The sequence below is a fragment of the Amphiura filiformis genome, chromosome 13 (assembly GCF_039555335.1).
Source record: "Amphiura filiformis chromosome 13, Afil_fr2py, whole genome shotgun sequence".
Classification (NCBI taxonomy): domain Eukaryota; kingdom Metazoa; phylum Echinodermata; class Ophiuroidea; order Amphilepidida; family Amphiuridae; genus Amphiura; species Amphiura filiformis.
Genome location: NC_092640.1, coordinates 49,644,107 through 49,657,534, shown reverse-complemented (window position 1 = coordinate 49,657,534; position 13,428 = coordinate 49,644,107). Strand labels below are relative to the sequence as shown.

Here is a 13,428-nt window from a genome sequence, read left to right as displayed (position 1 = left end):
TCAGATCATACCCAGTCCCACATTACTCTGTATAAACTCTCTATACCAGTTCAGAGGGCATACCGTAGTCTCGAAATGCATATCATGACCCTATTCTGTACCTGCGGTCACGTCTGTTTACGAGATGGATATAATTTCTTTTCACTCACAAAAAAGAACCTTTATTACTAATCATAGATCCATCCAGTTGTGATACAACTTTTACCCCACCACCTTTCTCGGGGGTAGGACCGGTCATCAAAAATGACCATAGAGGGTGGGGGTTGTGAAGTCCACCATTGGTTACTACTGTAAAACCATTGATGTTCAATTCAATCTAGTCAATTGTTTCCAAGAGCTACTGACTTTTTACTTGTCAGTTAGGTTTAAATAGCCATTTCCTTTGATAATTAGGAGAATATTTGGTGAAATTCGCATTTTGGTAGAAATTGAAGCCGATAATCAATTTTGCCTTTACTTTTGGACATAGCCAGAATATACCACAGTTGCATGGGCGCCCTCACATCATGACGTCACAGCGACATTATGGTGAGAATGATTGTACTTATTTTGGTATCACTGGATAGAGAAGACCAATAGCTTTGGTATTTTTGGTATCAAAGTTAACGGTATATGACGTTTATAATTGAAAATAAGGGAGAGCGCAACAGCCCCCACCCCCTGCCACCACCTGCTTCGTAGTACTTGTTAAAAACATGGATCAGTATCTTTATGGTTAACAGTCAGATTTAGGAGCTGATAAACATAGTGTGTGTAAGTGGGTAAGAAAAGCGGACCACATAACGTTTAGATATACAATAATTATTCCTGTGTAAACATTCGATGTGCTCCAGTAGAGCAGAATTTGGAAGCCGTGCATCGTACGGCTAGAGTTCAGAAACAATTCAGAAAATATTGTTAATGTGTATTGCTCAATTGGAATGGCCCCAAAATGAGTCTATTGGTAGATTCTCAATGATCTCAGTGAAGGGATTTTGATGATTTTTGAACCATTTTATAGACAACACTTCATTGTTATTTGAATCGTCAAGGCAGTTAATCTAACTGGCGTTTTTTTTAATTATGTCCCTCCAATCAAGAATGACATTCAAATAAATAAAAAAAAATGTGATTTTGTAGATACGAGGGGCGGTCAAAATTTGGTCTCATTTGAAAGCTTGTTCCTTCAAAACATTACCACAAAGATATTAGATTTTTACATCACTGTATGTGGGCAGGACACTTTTCAGAGGAAGCCTACCTCCATGAATTCACATGTACTACCAGAAGTGAATACAGGGTCATTATGGAAATTTCTCCGAACGGCGGTAAAAACTAAAATGAAATTTAACAATGTACAGTTGCTGTAAATGGTAATGAAGTCCTTGATATTCAACAGCAACGAAATGCTTCTTAGAGTTCAAGAATGGAATGAGCTTCCTTGAAGATCATCCAAGGTCCAAAAGACTTGCTGACGTCACCACTAACGATATACGTGCTGGTACAGTGGCATTGATAATGGATAAAGAGCCAAAAAAGAAAGATGAGACAGCCACCAAATATGACAACTCTGTTGAATGCGTTTTCAACATTAATCCATTAACATTGGGTATTCCAGGGTGTCTTCTAGATGGGGTCCCAGAATCTTAATGTACAAGTTTGATACCAATTGACATATTCAGGTGCGCCTTCTATACACTTAGAATGAGGACTGAGGCAAGTTTGATCTATGTGTGGCTAAAGGTGATAAAACGTACATTAATCACTGGAGAGCATTTAGTGGAAGCACATGGATCTCCCACACCTAAGAAGATCATCACTCGTTCACCATAGTGCAAGGTCTTCATCGCTGTTTCTGAGATCCAGGGAGAGTCTTGATGACAGATCATTTGCCAAATGAAAGTACAATCATAGGCATATATCATACAATTTTACTAGCAAAATTGAGGCAAGCCATCATGTGAAGAAGGTTGATGGTAGGAATGTGACTGTTCTCGGATTGTGTCCTGTACGCTATTCTTAGTTTGTCAAGCTGCCATTCACGGCAGAGGGTAAGTTAAATAAAGTAACCACATTGTAGTTCAGACATGGCCTCCAGTTAGTGAAACCTATTTTAGAATATCAGGTTTGCTGGTGATCAATGCTGGTGAGCCTTCACTGAAGAGTGGCTAAAGGAGGTATCGGAAGACTTCCATTTTGTTGACATAGAAGGTTTCAAGAAAAATTGCGACGGGTGCATTAAGGTTTGTAGTGACCATGCTCAAGAGCGAGATAGAAAGAATTTGGCTAGTACTCTTTCAAGTGCCTTGTTCTACGAACTTATTGACCGCCCCTCGTACGTACTTATAATGTGTAGAACGAAAAATAGTCCCTTAAAACTGACGAGTGGCTGCGGCGCACGCGTTATGGGGAGAAACGTACCAATCTATCGTATTTTTTATACTTAGCTTGATTCCCTTGACCTCTCTGTCGAAACTATATATATATCATGACGGAACTAAATGGCCATGCTGTTGAAGAACGAGTCGATTCAGTCTAAGATCGGTCTTTATTGGTCTCGGTCTCAGACCTACTGGTCTTGGTCCCGGCCTCCTGGTCTCGAAGAGACCAGCTCGAGATGAGCAAAATAGCACCATTCTGCGAGTAAACATCTGGCAGCCTGATTGAATGACTTTATTTGTGACAGTAAGGTTAAGCAAAACAAAATAAGTGAACTACAAATTTACAGTCTTACCTCAAGATCTACTTATTTATTTAGGATTGCTTAGTTAGGCATTTGGTTATTGTTTTCATTTTATAAACTGTTAGTAATGTAAAACAAACTCAATCTACTCTACTATTTCCTTTAATTATAAAAGTGAAAGTTCTGGGGGAAAAGACAACTTTTTTTATTCAATGTACTGGGTGTCTCAATAATAACAAGCCGTGTGATTGGGTGACAATAATAAAGATAATGTCATAATTGGAATCTGCGCCCAATAGGTATTTTTAAATTATTCTTGAAAATATTCAAGAAATAAAGACACAATGATACCTAAGAAAATGCAAATTCAAAAGTTGCAGCTTGTTCCATTGCATTTGTACAAGGGGAAGGTTAAAATAAGCACATCACACACAAAAAAAAAAAAAAAAAAAAAAACCACAAAAAAAAACCCACACAAACATATCAATTTGTAGATTGTTTGAAGTTAATGCCCAGAGAGGCCTGTGGTTGATTTTACGAAGATTTGCATCACTCTGTAGGAAACCCGTCGCATCTTTGGTCAGTGAGAGAAAAGACTCTGCTTATTAGGCTGCTGTTGTTGTTGTTGAAATAGGCCAGATAATGAATGTCTTTAACAGCCATGTTTGCAACACTGTATTAAATAAAAAAGGTATGCCTTGTTATTTTAGTTAAACTGTTACAAATGAGACATACAAATGTACAGAATACAAGGTTTTTGCTATTTCAGTTTATAAACTTGATGCACATATTTTAAGTTATTGTTTTCAAAAAACTGGGGTGTAGTTATTTTTTGTGATGTGTTCTTGTGGAGCATAAGCCCAATCTTATTGAACTTATTTGCGCGCTTCTCTCGTTGAATGTTCGTCTCCCTCTGCCGATCTTACAGGATACGTAAATCAAAAAATACCTTCCTCACGTTGAGATTGAGGGCATCCATAGATTGGCCTGGCCCAGGACCCACAAAAAGTAAATCTAAAAATCGAACCAATTTTCAATGTTGTTCTGATGCCTGTGCCCTTGTAATTTTGAGCTGAACAAATGAAGTAAAACAATGAAAATCGCTATAATTCCATCGCCTATCGTCAATGAGTGTATCAGTCCTTCGATCGCTACGAGATCGATCGGCTTCATGTGACATTAAGATCACGTAGATTAACTCGCGCAGCGTGACATTCAGCCACGCACACACGCATTCCGATCATATGAAATAAATCTTCTGTTCAGTGATTAATTCAAAGTCTCAGATAAAAGCGTTATATTGCGTTATTCTGTGTGCGCGTGTGGGTCGCTCATGTCGCGATATCGCCCAATATTATTATACTCACCAAACAACACCACACTACGAGCCATGGAAAGAAGAAAATACTAATGCAACAATGCAGACAATGGTTTACATCCCTAGTGAAAAAAAAAAAAAAGCTGAGTTTATGCTTTCAACTACCCATAATTTTTCGTCCAAAGCTAGCTAAAGTGAAATCTACAGGTTATTTGTATAAAAGAGTGATTTTACTGTAAATGTTCCTCAAATTCCAAGATATAAAAATAGGTGAGTAAACTTGTTGTATACTATACTATTATGTTTATCTAATTCCATGTGCAATTTCATAAAATGTCATTACTATTTAGGGGTGCATATTGGATGATGAAATTTAGACCCTCTTTTTAATCTCATTCAGAATTATGCAGTACCGTAGGCCTACATAATGACCATGGTAATATCTTAACATTGCACATGAAATTGGTTCAATATTATTATTATAATATACAAAACTTGACTCATCCAATATAACTTGGATTTTAGAGAATTTTTGGGCCTTGGATGCAAAATTCGGAAACCTCGCACAAAAAATCGTCACTACAAATCAACTTTATTACATGTTTTGTGACTTAAATTACAAGTTGTCAAAATTTGGTGATACATTTTTTGGTCAAATTTGTTTATAATTTTTCTTCCATGACTGCCATCTTGGATTTGTACAAAGAAATATAGAACAAAAAGGCAATTTCACAAGACCAGATCTCCAAATGCATTTATGAAAACCCGTATTTATAAATGATTTCTTCTTGTGAGTATTTGTATAAATCATGTAATCCATTTTCAAGGGTTACTGAAAAGGTGTTTTTTGAAAATAATGAATTTGAAACTGGAAATTATTAAATTTTGTGCCATTTTTCCTTGGTGTCCATAATCTTTCCAAACTGCCTATTCAAAACACGCATATAAAATTGGCCATAACTTCAGAACCATTTATCATACTGAGGTCATTTAAAGACTGAAATGCTCCATTTAATGTGCTCTTTAATATAAGGTATGATTCTACAATACAGCAGAAACTTCAAATTGTCATGGTCATCCCTACTAATACCTACAAGCGAGAGGTGTGGGGTTCAAGTCCCCGCACAGGCAGGTATGTCCTTAGTTTTTGCTCTGGTATATCGGCATATGCATGTCAGGTTTCCCTTTGTAAATTAATATTTAATTGTGCTAGTGTGCGATGCGTAATTCTGCTTTCCCATGTATATTGATATATTAAGAATAACGATTAAGCATCATTAATTTGATCTCGTGCACTAGTTTGTAATGTTTAAATGTTTCCCATGTTCCAGTGTATGAAGTGTACGTCTCTTCCCTTGATTGTATGATTCAGTCTTAAACTAAATGCCATCTATAACTATGATAATAGTTAAAACATTTTAAAACATTAAAGAAATGGACAGTATATAGAATTGCAGATTCATACGTAGTGAAATTGTTAATTTTGTTTAACTACTTGTCTAACAACATCGGCTGATGACGAGAAGTTCCTCGAAAGCACTCCCGGTAAGCGAAATAAACAAGTAATGTTGAAGTCTAAAAGTTTATAATTTTCAAAGTGGACATTGTTTAAATGTCCTTTCAACGTAAAGTTACATTTGTAGATTAATTTAACATGACGACACACTATAAGTGGATTTATGTAAATGCACATGTACCCTAGGTTTGCATAGTTGCCAGTTTGCTGGTACCTCTCTGAGCATTCTTACGGTAACCCTAGTTTCGTATTCGAGCCTTTTTACGTTAGGACTAGCGCACATTAGGACTAGCGGGCCTTTAACTTGTGACCACTGACCAGTCGTCCCCGACTACACTGTATGTTGTCATTGTACTTACTCTCTTTTAACAACAGTTGTTGTCACTACGACTTGCTGAGGAGGAGGCTGATTCACAACTACTGCTGGCGATTGACCCAAATGTGGTGGTGGGTAGCCCTGCTGAGGTGGATAGCCTTGCTGAGGGGGTGGGTAGCCCTGTTGAGGTGGGTAACCCTGTTGAGGGGGTGGGTAGCCCTGTTGAGGGGGTGGATAACCCTGTTGAGGTGGTGGGTAGTCCTGTTGAGGGGGTGGATAACCCTGTTGAGGTGGTGGGTAGTCCTGTTGAGGGGGTGGGTAGCCCTGTTGAGGGGGATACCCTTGTTGAGGGGGTGCCTGGTAAAACAAACAAAAAGAATAATTGCATATACACTTCATCATCAGGATTCAAAAGGTTTGACTGTGATGTGGTGATACAGAGAATGTTACAATTGTAAAAACTGTGCACAAGTGTCAATAATTAAATACTGAACCTGAACACTTAACTTTGACAAAAAGGGCATGACATCTTGATAGTGTTGGCTCTTTTTCTAAATTTTGTCATTGGCTTATCCCAGAACGCCTGGCAGGGAAATTTTCAAAGATTGTCACCAACATTTTACAAGATATACGTCACTTGGATCACGAAAAAGAAAACCAACATTCCTTGGCTTTGGTGATCCTTTTAACAAGTTATTTGACGTCAGATGACTCTTGAAATTACCTTCAAATTTTGTGAAACGTATTGATAGTTACTCACCAAAAAACACATTAAAACGATGGATAACAAAGTTTCATAAATAAAACAAAAAGCAGACAAAAGTCTACAAAAAAAAAGCTGATGGGGACGCTAACGTGATAATGGCCTGTTTTTTATTGTAACCTTACAACACCCATTTTTAGCATAAGCATATTGAAACGTATATTGCAACTTTATTTACGATTTATTTTGTGTATAGTAACATCATGCTTCGTGAAGCCCACTGATAGACAGCCCTTGTACGCGTGTATGTACACTATATGTGATTAACTGTACGGGCGAATCGACACTGTGACCAGCCGCTCTCCGCACCCACTTCCCTACCGCACATGAGGTAAACAAAACTATAGTTGCCGATTGTGTACGTACCTCCTGCTGGTCATAGGGAGGGGGCTCCAGTTTTTCATATGGTGTTGTCATGGTTATGGTAGGTGTACTTAGCTAGATGACTTGTTGTTGGAGGTTAACTTGCAGATGAGCCGCCTGATTATGTCTCCTGCTTAGGGAATATACAAGGAAGCAATTCAAATGTGAAAATTAGTCCCGATCCAGAATAATACAGCCTAGTCACCTCGCCACCGGCACCATATGTTATCCTTTTCACATAAATACACAATCCCTTTACACCAGACCTTTATTATTAATTGTAGAAATAAATAAAGGGTTTCGAATTCATCCAATCTATTTAGTTTGGTAAGCAATTACACCTAATCTGTAAGCATTAACACCCACTCGATTTTGGTTTGCCAAGTAATTACACCCAAATCACACTCAATCTATTTGCTCCGCTAAACAATTACACCTAATCTGATTGTGTTGAAAGTTGTACTTTGGTCCTTTCAACTCCATATGGACCTCGACTACTGTAAATTAAAGTCTGCATGTTTTGTGAGAGTTGAATGGATCAAAGTGCAACTTTCAAAAGTGCATATTGTCTTAGGTAATTAGCCATTGTGATCAAAACAAAGATGTGTGACATTATAAATTATTGTATTTGCTTAATTTTGCTACCAACTTGTGGGGAAAAGTGGGGAGGAACCCGTTTTCACCAAAAATCACCTCGACACAATCAATCCATTTTTGAAAAACATGTTTACATATACCTACTCTCTGAAAACCCCTGTATATTTGGTTTTCGTCTTGCCTCCTACTCCACCAAATTAGGGAAGAAATGTTTATTTTGCACACCCCTGAGCACGAAAGCTGGCTTCGCCCTTTGCTACAAGGAGGACCCTTACGAAAATGCAAGCAATGAAAAATGTGTGCGACAGCATGCAGCACGCGTGCGGCAGTGTGCAGCACACGTGCAGATGTGTGCAGCATGCAAGCAAGGCTTGCTGGTAGCGTGTTCATGTGTGCGAACCAGCTGTGTGCATGCAGGCACCGCACACAAATATCCACCGCGCACACAATTTGCTTGCAGAACCTGCGTGCAGACTACCAATCTGTACGCAAATTACGTGCAGACTACACTTGTGTGCGGACTGTAGGACTGCATGCAAATTGCAAGCATCTTGCATGCAGCACGCATATTGCTGCACGCATGCAGGGTTTTCAGATCACAAATTTAGAATGCTGCACGCATACAGGGTTTCCAGAAGCAGTAAAGGTAAAATGCTGCAGGCATGCAGGATTTTCAATGACTAATTCACTGTTACACAACTGACATCAAGTCACAATTTGGCAATGATCTAGAAGTGAAAATATTTAAATGTTTACAATGAATAAATAAGTTGGCCTTCGGACCAACATTTTCTAAGTATTTAACCTTCAGACCAAGATTTTTTGGCAGACCAAGAGGGGAGGGGGGGAAGCAATTTTTGGCAGGCCAACAGGGGACGGGGGCAAGCATTTTTTCGCAGGTCTAGAGGGAGGGCAAGCAAATTCCTGTTTCGATAGTTGGCATTTCAACTTTGGGCCAATGTTCAGTGGAATGCCATTCCTGTTTTGATAGTTGGCATTGAAACACTGGGCCAATGTTGGAATGCCATTCCTGTTTCGATAAATTGGCATTGCAACATTAGGCCGATATTTGGATGTCATTCCTGTTTCGAAATTTGACATTGCAACATTGGGCCAATGTTTGAATTCCATTCCTGTTTCAATAGTAGGCATTGCATCATTGGCCCAATGTTGGAATGCCATTTCTTTTTCGATAGTTGGCATTGCAATATTGGGCCAATGTTATGCCATTCATGAATCAACAGTTAATTGGCACTGCAAAAAATCAAAACAAAATTCAACATTTTTATAGTGAGTGTTATCAATATTCACAGTAAATTTGACCAATATTCATAAAATGATGCACTTTGGCCGGTTTAGTCATCAAAATATTGCTTATATTAACTTAAAACACTTCATCAAATGTGTATACCCCAATAGCTCAAATGGTAAAGCATCAGACTCCCATGCAGAAGGTCCCAGGTTCAAAATCAGGTAGGTTAAGTTAGATAAGTGACTTGTATAAAATTAAGCTAGGTAATTTTAGTTCATTGAGAAATGGATAGCCAGGTTATGTAAGACTAATTGTAAGGACAGTATACACTGTTAACCATTTTTTTTGATTTTTTTTTCATGATTTTGTCTCGCATATATATGGCCAGTACGTGCTGCACGCATGCAGTGCACGCTAATGGATTTGCATGCTGCATGCAAACTGCACACGCTCATGACCTGCACGCATGCAGCAAGCATCTGCACGCTTCCCTGCATGCGTGCCTCGTTCCAAATATACGTATCCGCACGCTACCAACTGCACGCGTGCTGCTTGCATGCTGCATGCGTTCAAAAACTGCGTGCCATTTTCGTAAGGGGAGCAATCCCGGACAGAATGTTGTCCAGAATAATGCAAGTTGACGGGTGGCATATACACACACATTTGCAAAATTTGAAATAAAATAAATAAGAGCGAAAAATAGAAAAATATAAACTATTAAACTTACATCGACAGCTGATGATAAGCATATACCATGTACGGCACTATAGTTTCTATGGTCGTTGAAATGGTGCGTCTACATATCGACAGCCTGTAGCACATGTATTTGTCACCGAGTCGTACAGCACATTGCATGAATAATATGATCATGCAATGTGCTATACGACTCGGTGAGAGATACATGTGCTGCAACCAAACACAGCATGATCGCCCTCATCGGATGATCGGCCTCCAAATCACCATTCATAACATTCGCCTTTTCAAAATATGGCGGACACAATAGGGTGGCGCTGGCGTTGCACGAAATGGGTAAAGTCTTCAGGCGGCATAAGACACGCGTCATGTGACGTTTGAGTCTGGCCGTTATAAATTGAAAAACAACATACTTACAGTGTGGTACATTGTCGTACCCAACGGTTTTAGAGTAAGATAATATTTCTTTGACACCACATAACAATTAATTAAGAATTTGTTGTGAAGATGTCATGATTATGTGTTAATCCAATGGCGACGTCAGAAATTGGCGACGTCAGAAAATTGAAGACTGCCCTCCTATTGTGTACGTCATATCTCGTTTTTATACATTTGGATTTTTTTATGCCGAATTCATAACGATATGCAATACTTGCATGTTCTGAAATAGTCGATATATCCTTCAAAACGCGTTTAAACAGCTATTCGGCTTTATGCTGTATCCAAAATGTCTCTATCACTGCACAGAGAGAGGTCAAATACGCATTCAACTACGTGTAAAAATAGCACGCATTCTTGATTTGGGGCTTTTGTGTAGAAATTACTGGTTGTCCTAAGGCTATGTAGACTTAACTTGCTATATACGTTATAAGGGACCGTTCACAAACACTTGTAAGGGGGGGGGCTGATGCAAAAAGGGGGGACCCTGAAAAATGTTGACCCTCCTAAGGGGGGGCCCTGAAAAAAATGGCCACAAATTTTTCTGGGAAAATTGAGTTTATATGCTTTTCTGTGGGGTTGACCGATAATTTTTATGTCAAAAAGGGGGGCCCTGAAATTTTCGAGGTCTGTAAGGGGGGGGGCCCGAAAAATTTTCGCGATAAAATTTTTTTGCATCAGGCCCCCCTTACAAGTGTTTGTGAACGGTCCCTAAATAGTCATCCCTGTAATATTTAGCAAAATCTCGAAGATTTTAAAGCAAACATAACAATATTGGCCTATATTTTGCGTATGATTTCCCGGGATTTTCCAATTTCACGGGCGTGCACTCACATTTTTAAACCACAGCAATATTATGTGGGGAATGTTCGTAGAAACAGAGGAAGAGGCATACGCATCATACACTGGAACATGGAAACATTCAAACATTACAACTAGCGCACGAAATCAAATTAATGATGCTTAATCGTTATTTTTAATATACGACGTATCAATATACAGGGGAAAGAAGAATTATACGCATCGCACACTAGCACATTTAAACATGAATTTACAAATGGGAACATAACATGCATAGGCAGATATACCAGAGAAAAAACTCCGGACATACCTGCCTGTGCGTGGACTTGAACCCCAGACCTCTGGCGAGCGCTCTACCACTGAGCTACACATACTGTCTCTGATAAACAGGACTCAAGACTAGTACTTATGGATATGAGCAGTCAAGGGTGAACAGTACAAACAATACATTACATCCCAGTGTACGAGATCAATTAATGATGCTTACCCGCCAGCCTACTATAATCATAGAAACAGAGGAAGAGGCTCATGATGCAGTCATGTCTACAGTAGAATTCACCACGACCTTTGCAGGACTTAAACCCCATTAAAAGCTATTAAATCAAGATAGCACTCATTGAAAACAGCTCAACTGATTAAATCATATCTTCTCTGGTTAAATACACACAACATATGTTTCTGCTTTACATGTACAATGGAGCAATAGCTGGTATTATAGTTTGAGTTGGGTGAACGATTATAAAGCGAACGCTAGAGAACAATTATGTGTGGGCTTTTGTTTACGAAATGAGACAAAACTCTGCTTATTGTTAACCAGCGTTCTGAGAAGCATGGTGGTTTGCAGACTTAACACGGTTTGGAAATAATTTCTTCATATTTCCTGGTGTTATCTGTCGTTTACATATCCTTCCTAAAACACCAACGTACGAATATTTCCAAACATCTAAACTAGCTAAAAATTTAGGACATGTTACAAAACTATATTTTCTAGAATTTTAGAAGAGTACTTTTTAATATTGGTCGGTTATTTGTCACATAGCGACGTTAACTAGGCAATTACCCATACTTCTAACATACGCTATTTGTAGAGGTTACGCGTCAATGGTAAGAGCACTGTGTATTGTGTATAGGAAAACGGACAGTAACTGCAGTATGTTACACATCATACACTGGAACATGGAAACATTCAAACATTACAACTAGCGCACGTGATCAAATTAATGATGCTTATTCGTTATTCTTAATATATCAATATACAGGGGAAAGAAGAATTACGCATCGCACACTAGCACATTTAAACATGAATTTACAAATGGAAACATAACATGCATAGGCAGATATACCAGAGAAAAAAACTCCGGACATACCTGCCTGTGCGGGGACTTGAATGTGTGTACTTATTTTGGTATCACTGGATAGAAGATACCTACAGCTATACACAGATATTGGTATCAGATATATTAGTATAGGACATGTAATATAGATAATTCGGGGTTTCCCGCTATACAATACTATATATCAACATGATTTGTACAGCTAAGTATACGATTCGTCTCTCTGCCGAATTTATTTATCGCACTTAGGCGCGATTCGTCCAAATCAAAATTTCAATAACTACGTCGGTGAGTTAGATTTACCATTAATTATTGGTGGAAATAAAAGATAACCTGAAACATAATCATAAGCATACTTAAGCTCAATTTGCTCAAAATTCTCGATTCGTCACTCTGCCGAATTCATAACGATATATATGATATATAATACATTGTTTCCACCACGCTTTATTTTTCCGCAAAATGGTTTATTGAAATTGCGTGCTATCTACAGTAGATAGTTAAACTTATGTCCACACTTCCATTTTTTTCATCAATAGTCCGTGTCCTTTTTCTCAGCTAGTTGATATGCAAGCCACAAACTCTTGTTAGTGGACCAAGTGGGACGAAACGGCACAAAACTTCTAGTCATCTCGTAAATATATACATGCATGCAATGTCCTTTTATAAACATTTTGTTCAGAATCTTATAGACATGATAGACGCCAGACTCAGCTCCGCCGCAATCTCGTACATCTTCATTAGTGACCCCGGTACATATATCGCTTGTATCTGCTGCAATATATGAATTTTCGTGTTCAGCATGATAAGGATAGTTCATTATGTATTTATTTGATTGTTCGTTTGTTTGCTTTTAGTTCGTTAACAATTTTCAATCGTGTTAAATAGTGTTCCCTAAATAAAAATCGAGCAAAATCCTTCCAATATGAGGCCGTTTACATGCGTAAAGATGGGGATGTTTAAACCCTCTGCATTTACTCAAGATCTATTTATTAACGGCGAAAACTTGGCACTGGTTTAGGACCAGGCATTGATCCAGACACTGATGAAACATTGGTGACCGAAGTTGTTCTTCGTGGTGGATTATTGCGTTCGGTCACAGATCCTGGTTCGGTATGAACACGAGCTCCTTTATATCTACCGCACGTCAAAATACGTTTGTACCCGTCACGAAAATGCTTATTGGTAAGTACATACAAAATACAGTTTATAGAACTATTCATATGAGCAAAGATGAGAGCTACCGCGTAAAATGAATGGCTCCAAACATAGTCCCTGTCAAACATAATGATGACTGCGTACGGACTCCACATGATCAGAAATACACACCAAATCGTAAAAGTTGAACGAACAATTCGCATTTCGGTGATACTTG

The 13,428-nt window shown here is 38.5% G+C and overlaps 1 protein-coding gene across 3 annotated transcripts; it reads right to left on the bottom strand.

The window, feature by feature from the left end:
* Positions 1-3,100: 3,100 nt before the first annotated feature.
* LOC140167314 (uncharacterized) lies at positions 3,101-9,640 on the bottom strand. Of its 3 annotated transcripts, XM_072190643.1 has the most exons (5): positions 9,515-9,640; positions 6,942-7,068; positions 5,856-6,169; positions 4,030-4,102; positions 3,101-3,335 (listed from the first exon to the last, which is right to left on the bottom strand). In XM_072190643.1, exons 2-5 carry the CDS (start codon positions 6,990-6,992, stop codon positions 3,315-3,317), a joined length of 459 nt encoding a protein of 152 aa, XP_072046744.1. In that variant the 5' UTR covers positions 6,993-7,068; positions 9,515-9,640; the 3' UTR covers positions 3,101-3,314. The 3 variants fall into 3 exon arrangements, with proteins under 3 accessions (XP_072046744.1, XP_072046742.1, XP_072046743.1); XM_072190641.1 differs by lacking the exon at positions 4,030-4,102; XM_072190642.1 differs by lacking the exon at positions 4,030-4,102 and having other exon boundaries at positions 6,942-7,071; positions 9,515-9,624.
* Between the last annotated feature and the right edge of the window lie 3,788 nt (positions 9,641-13,428).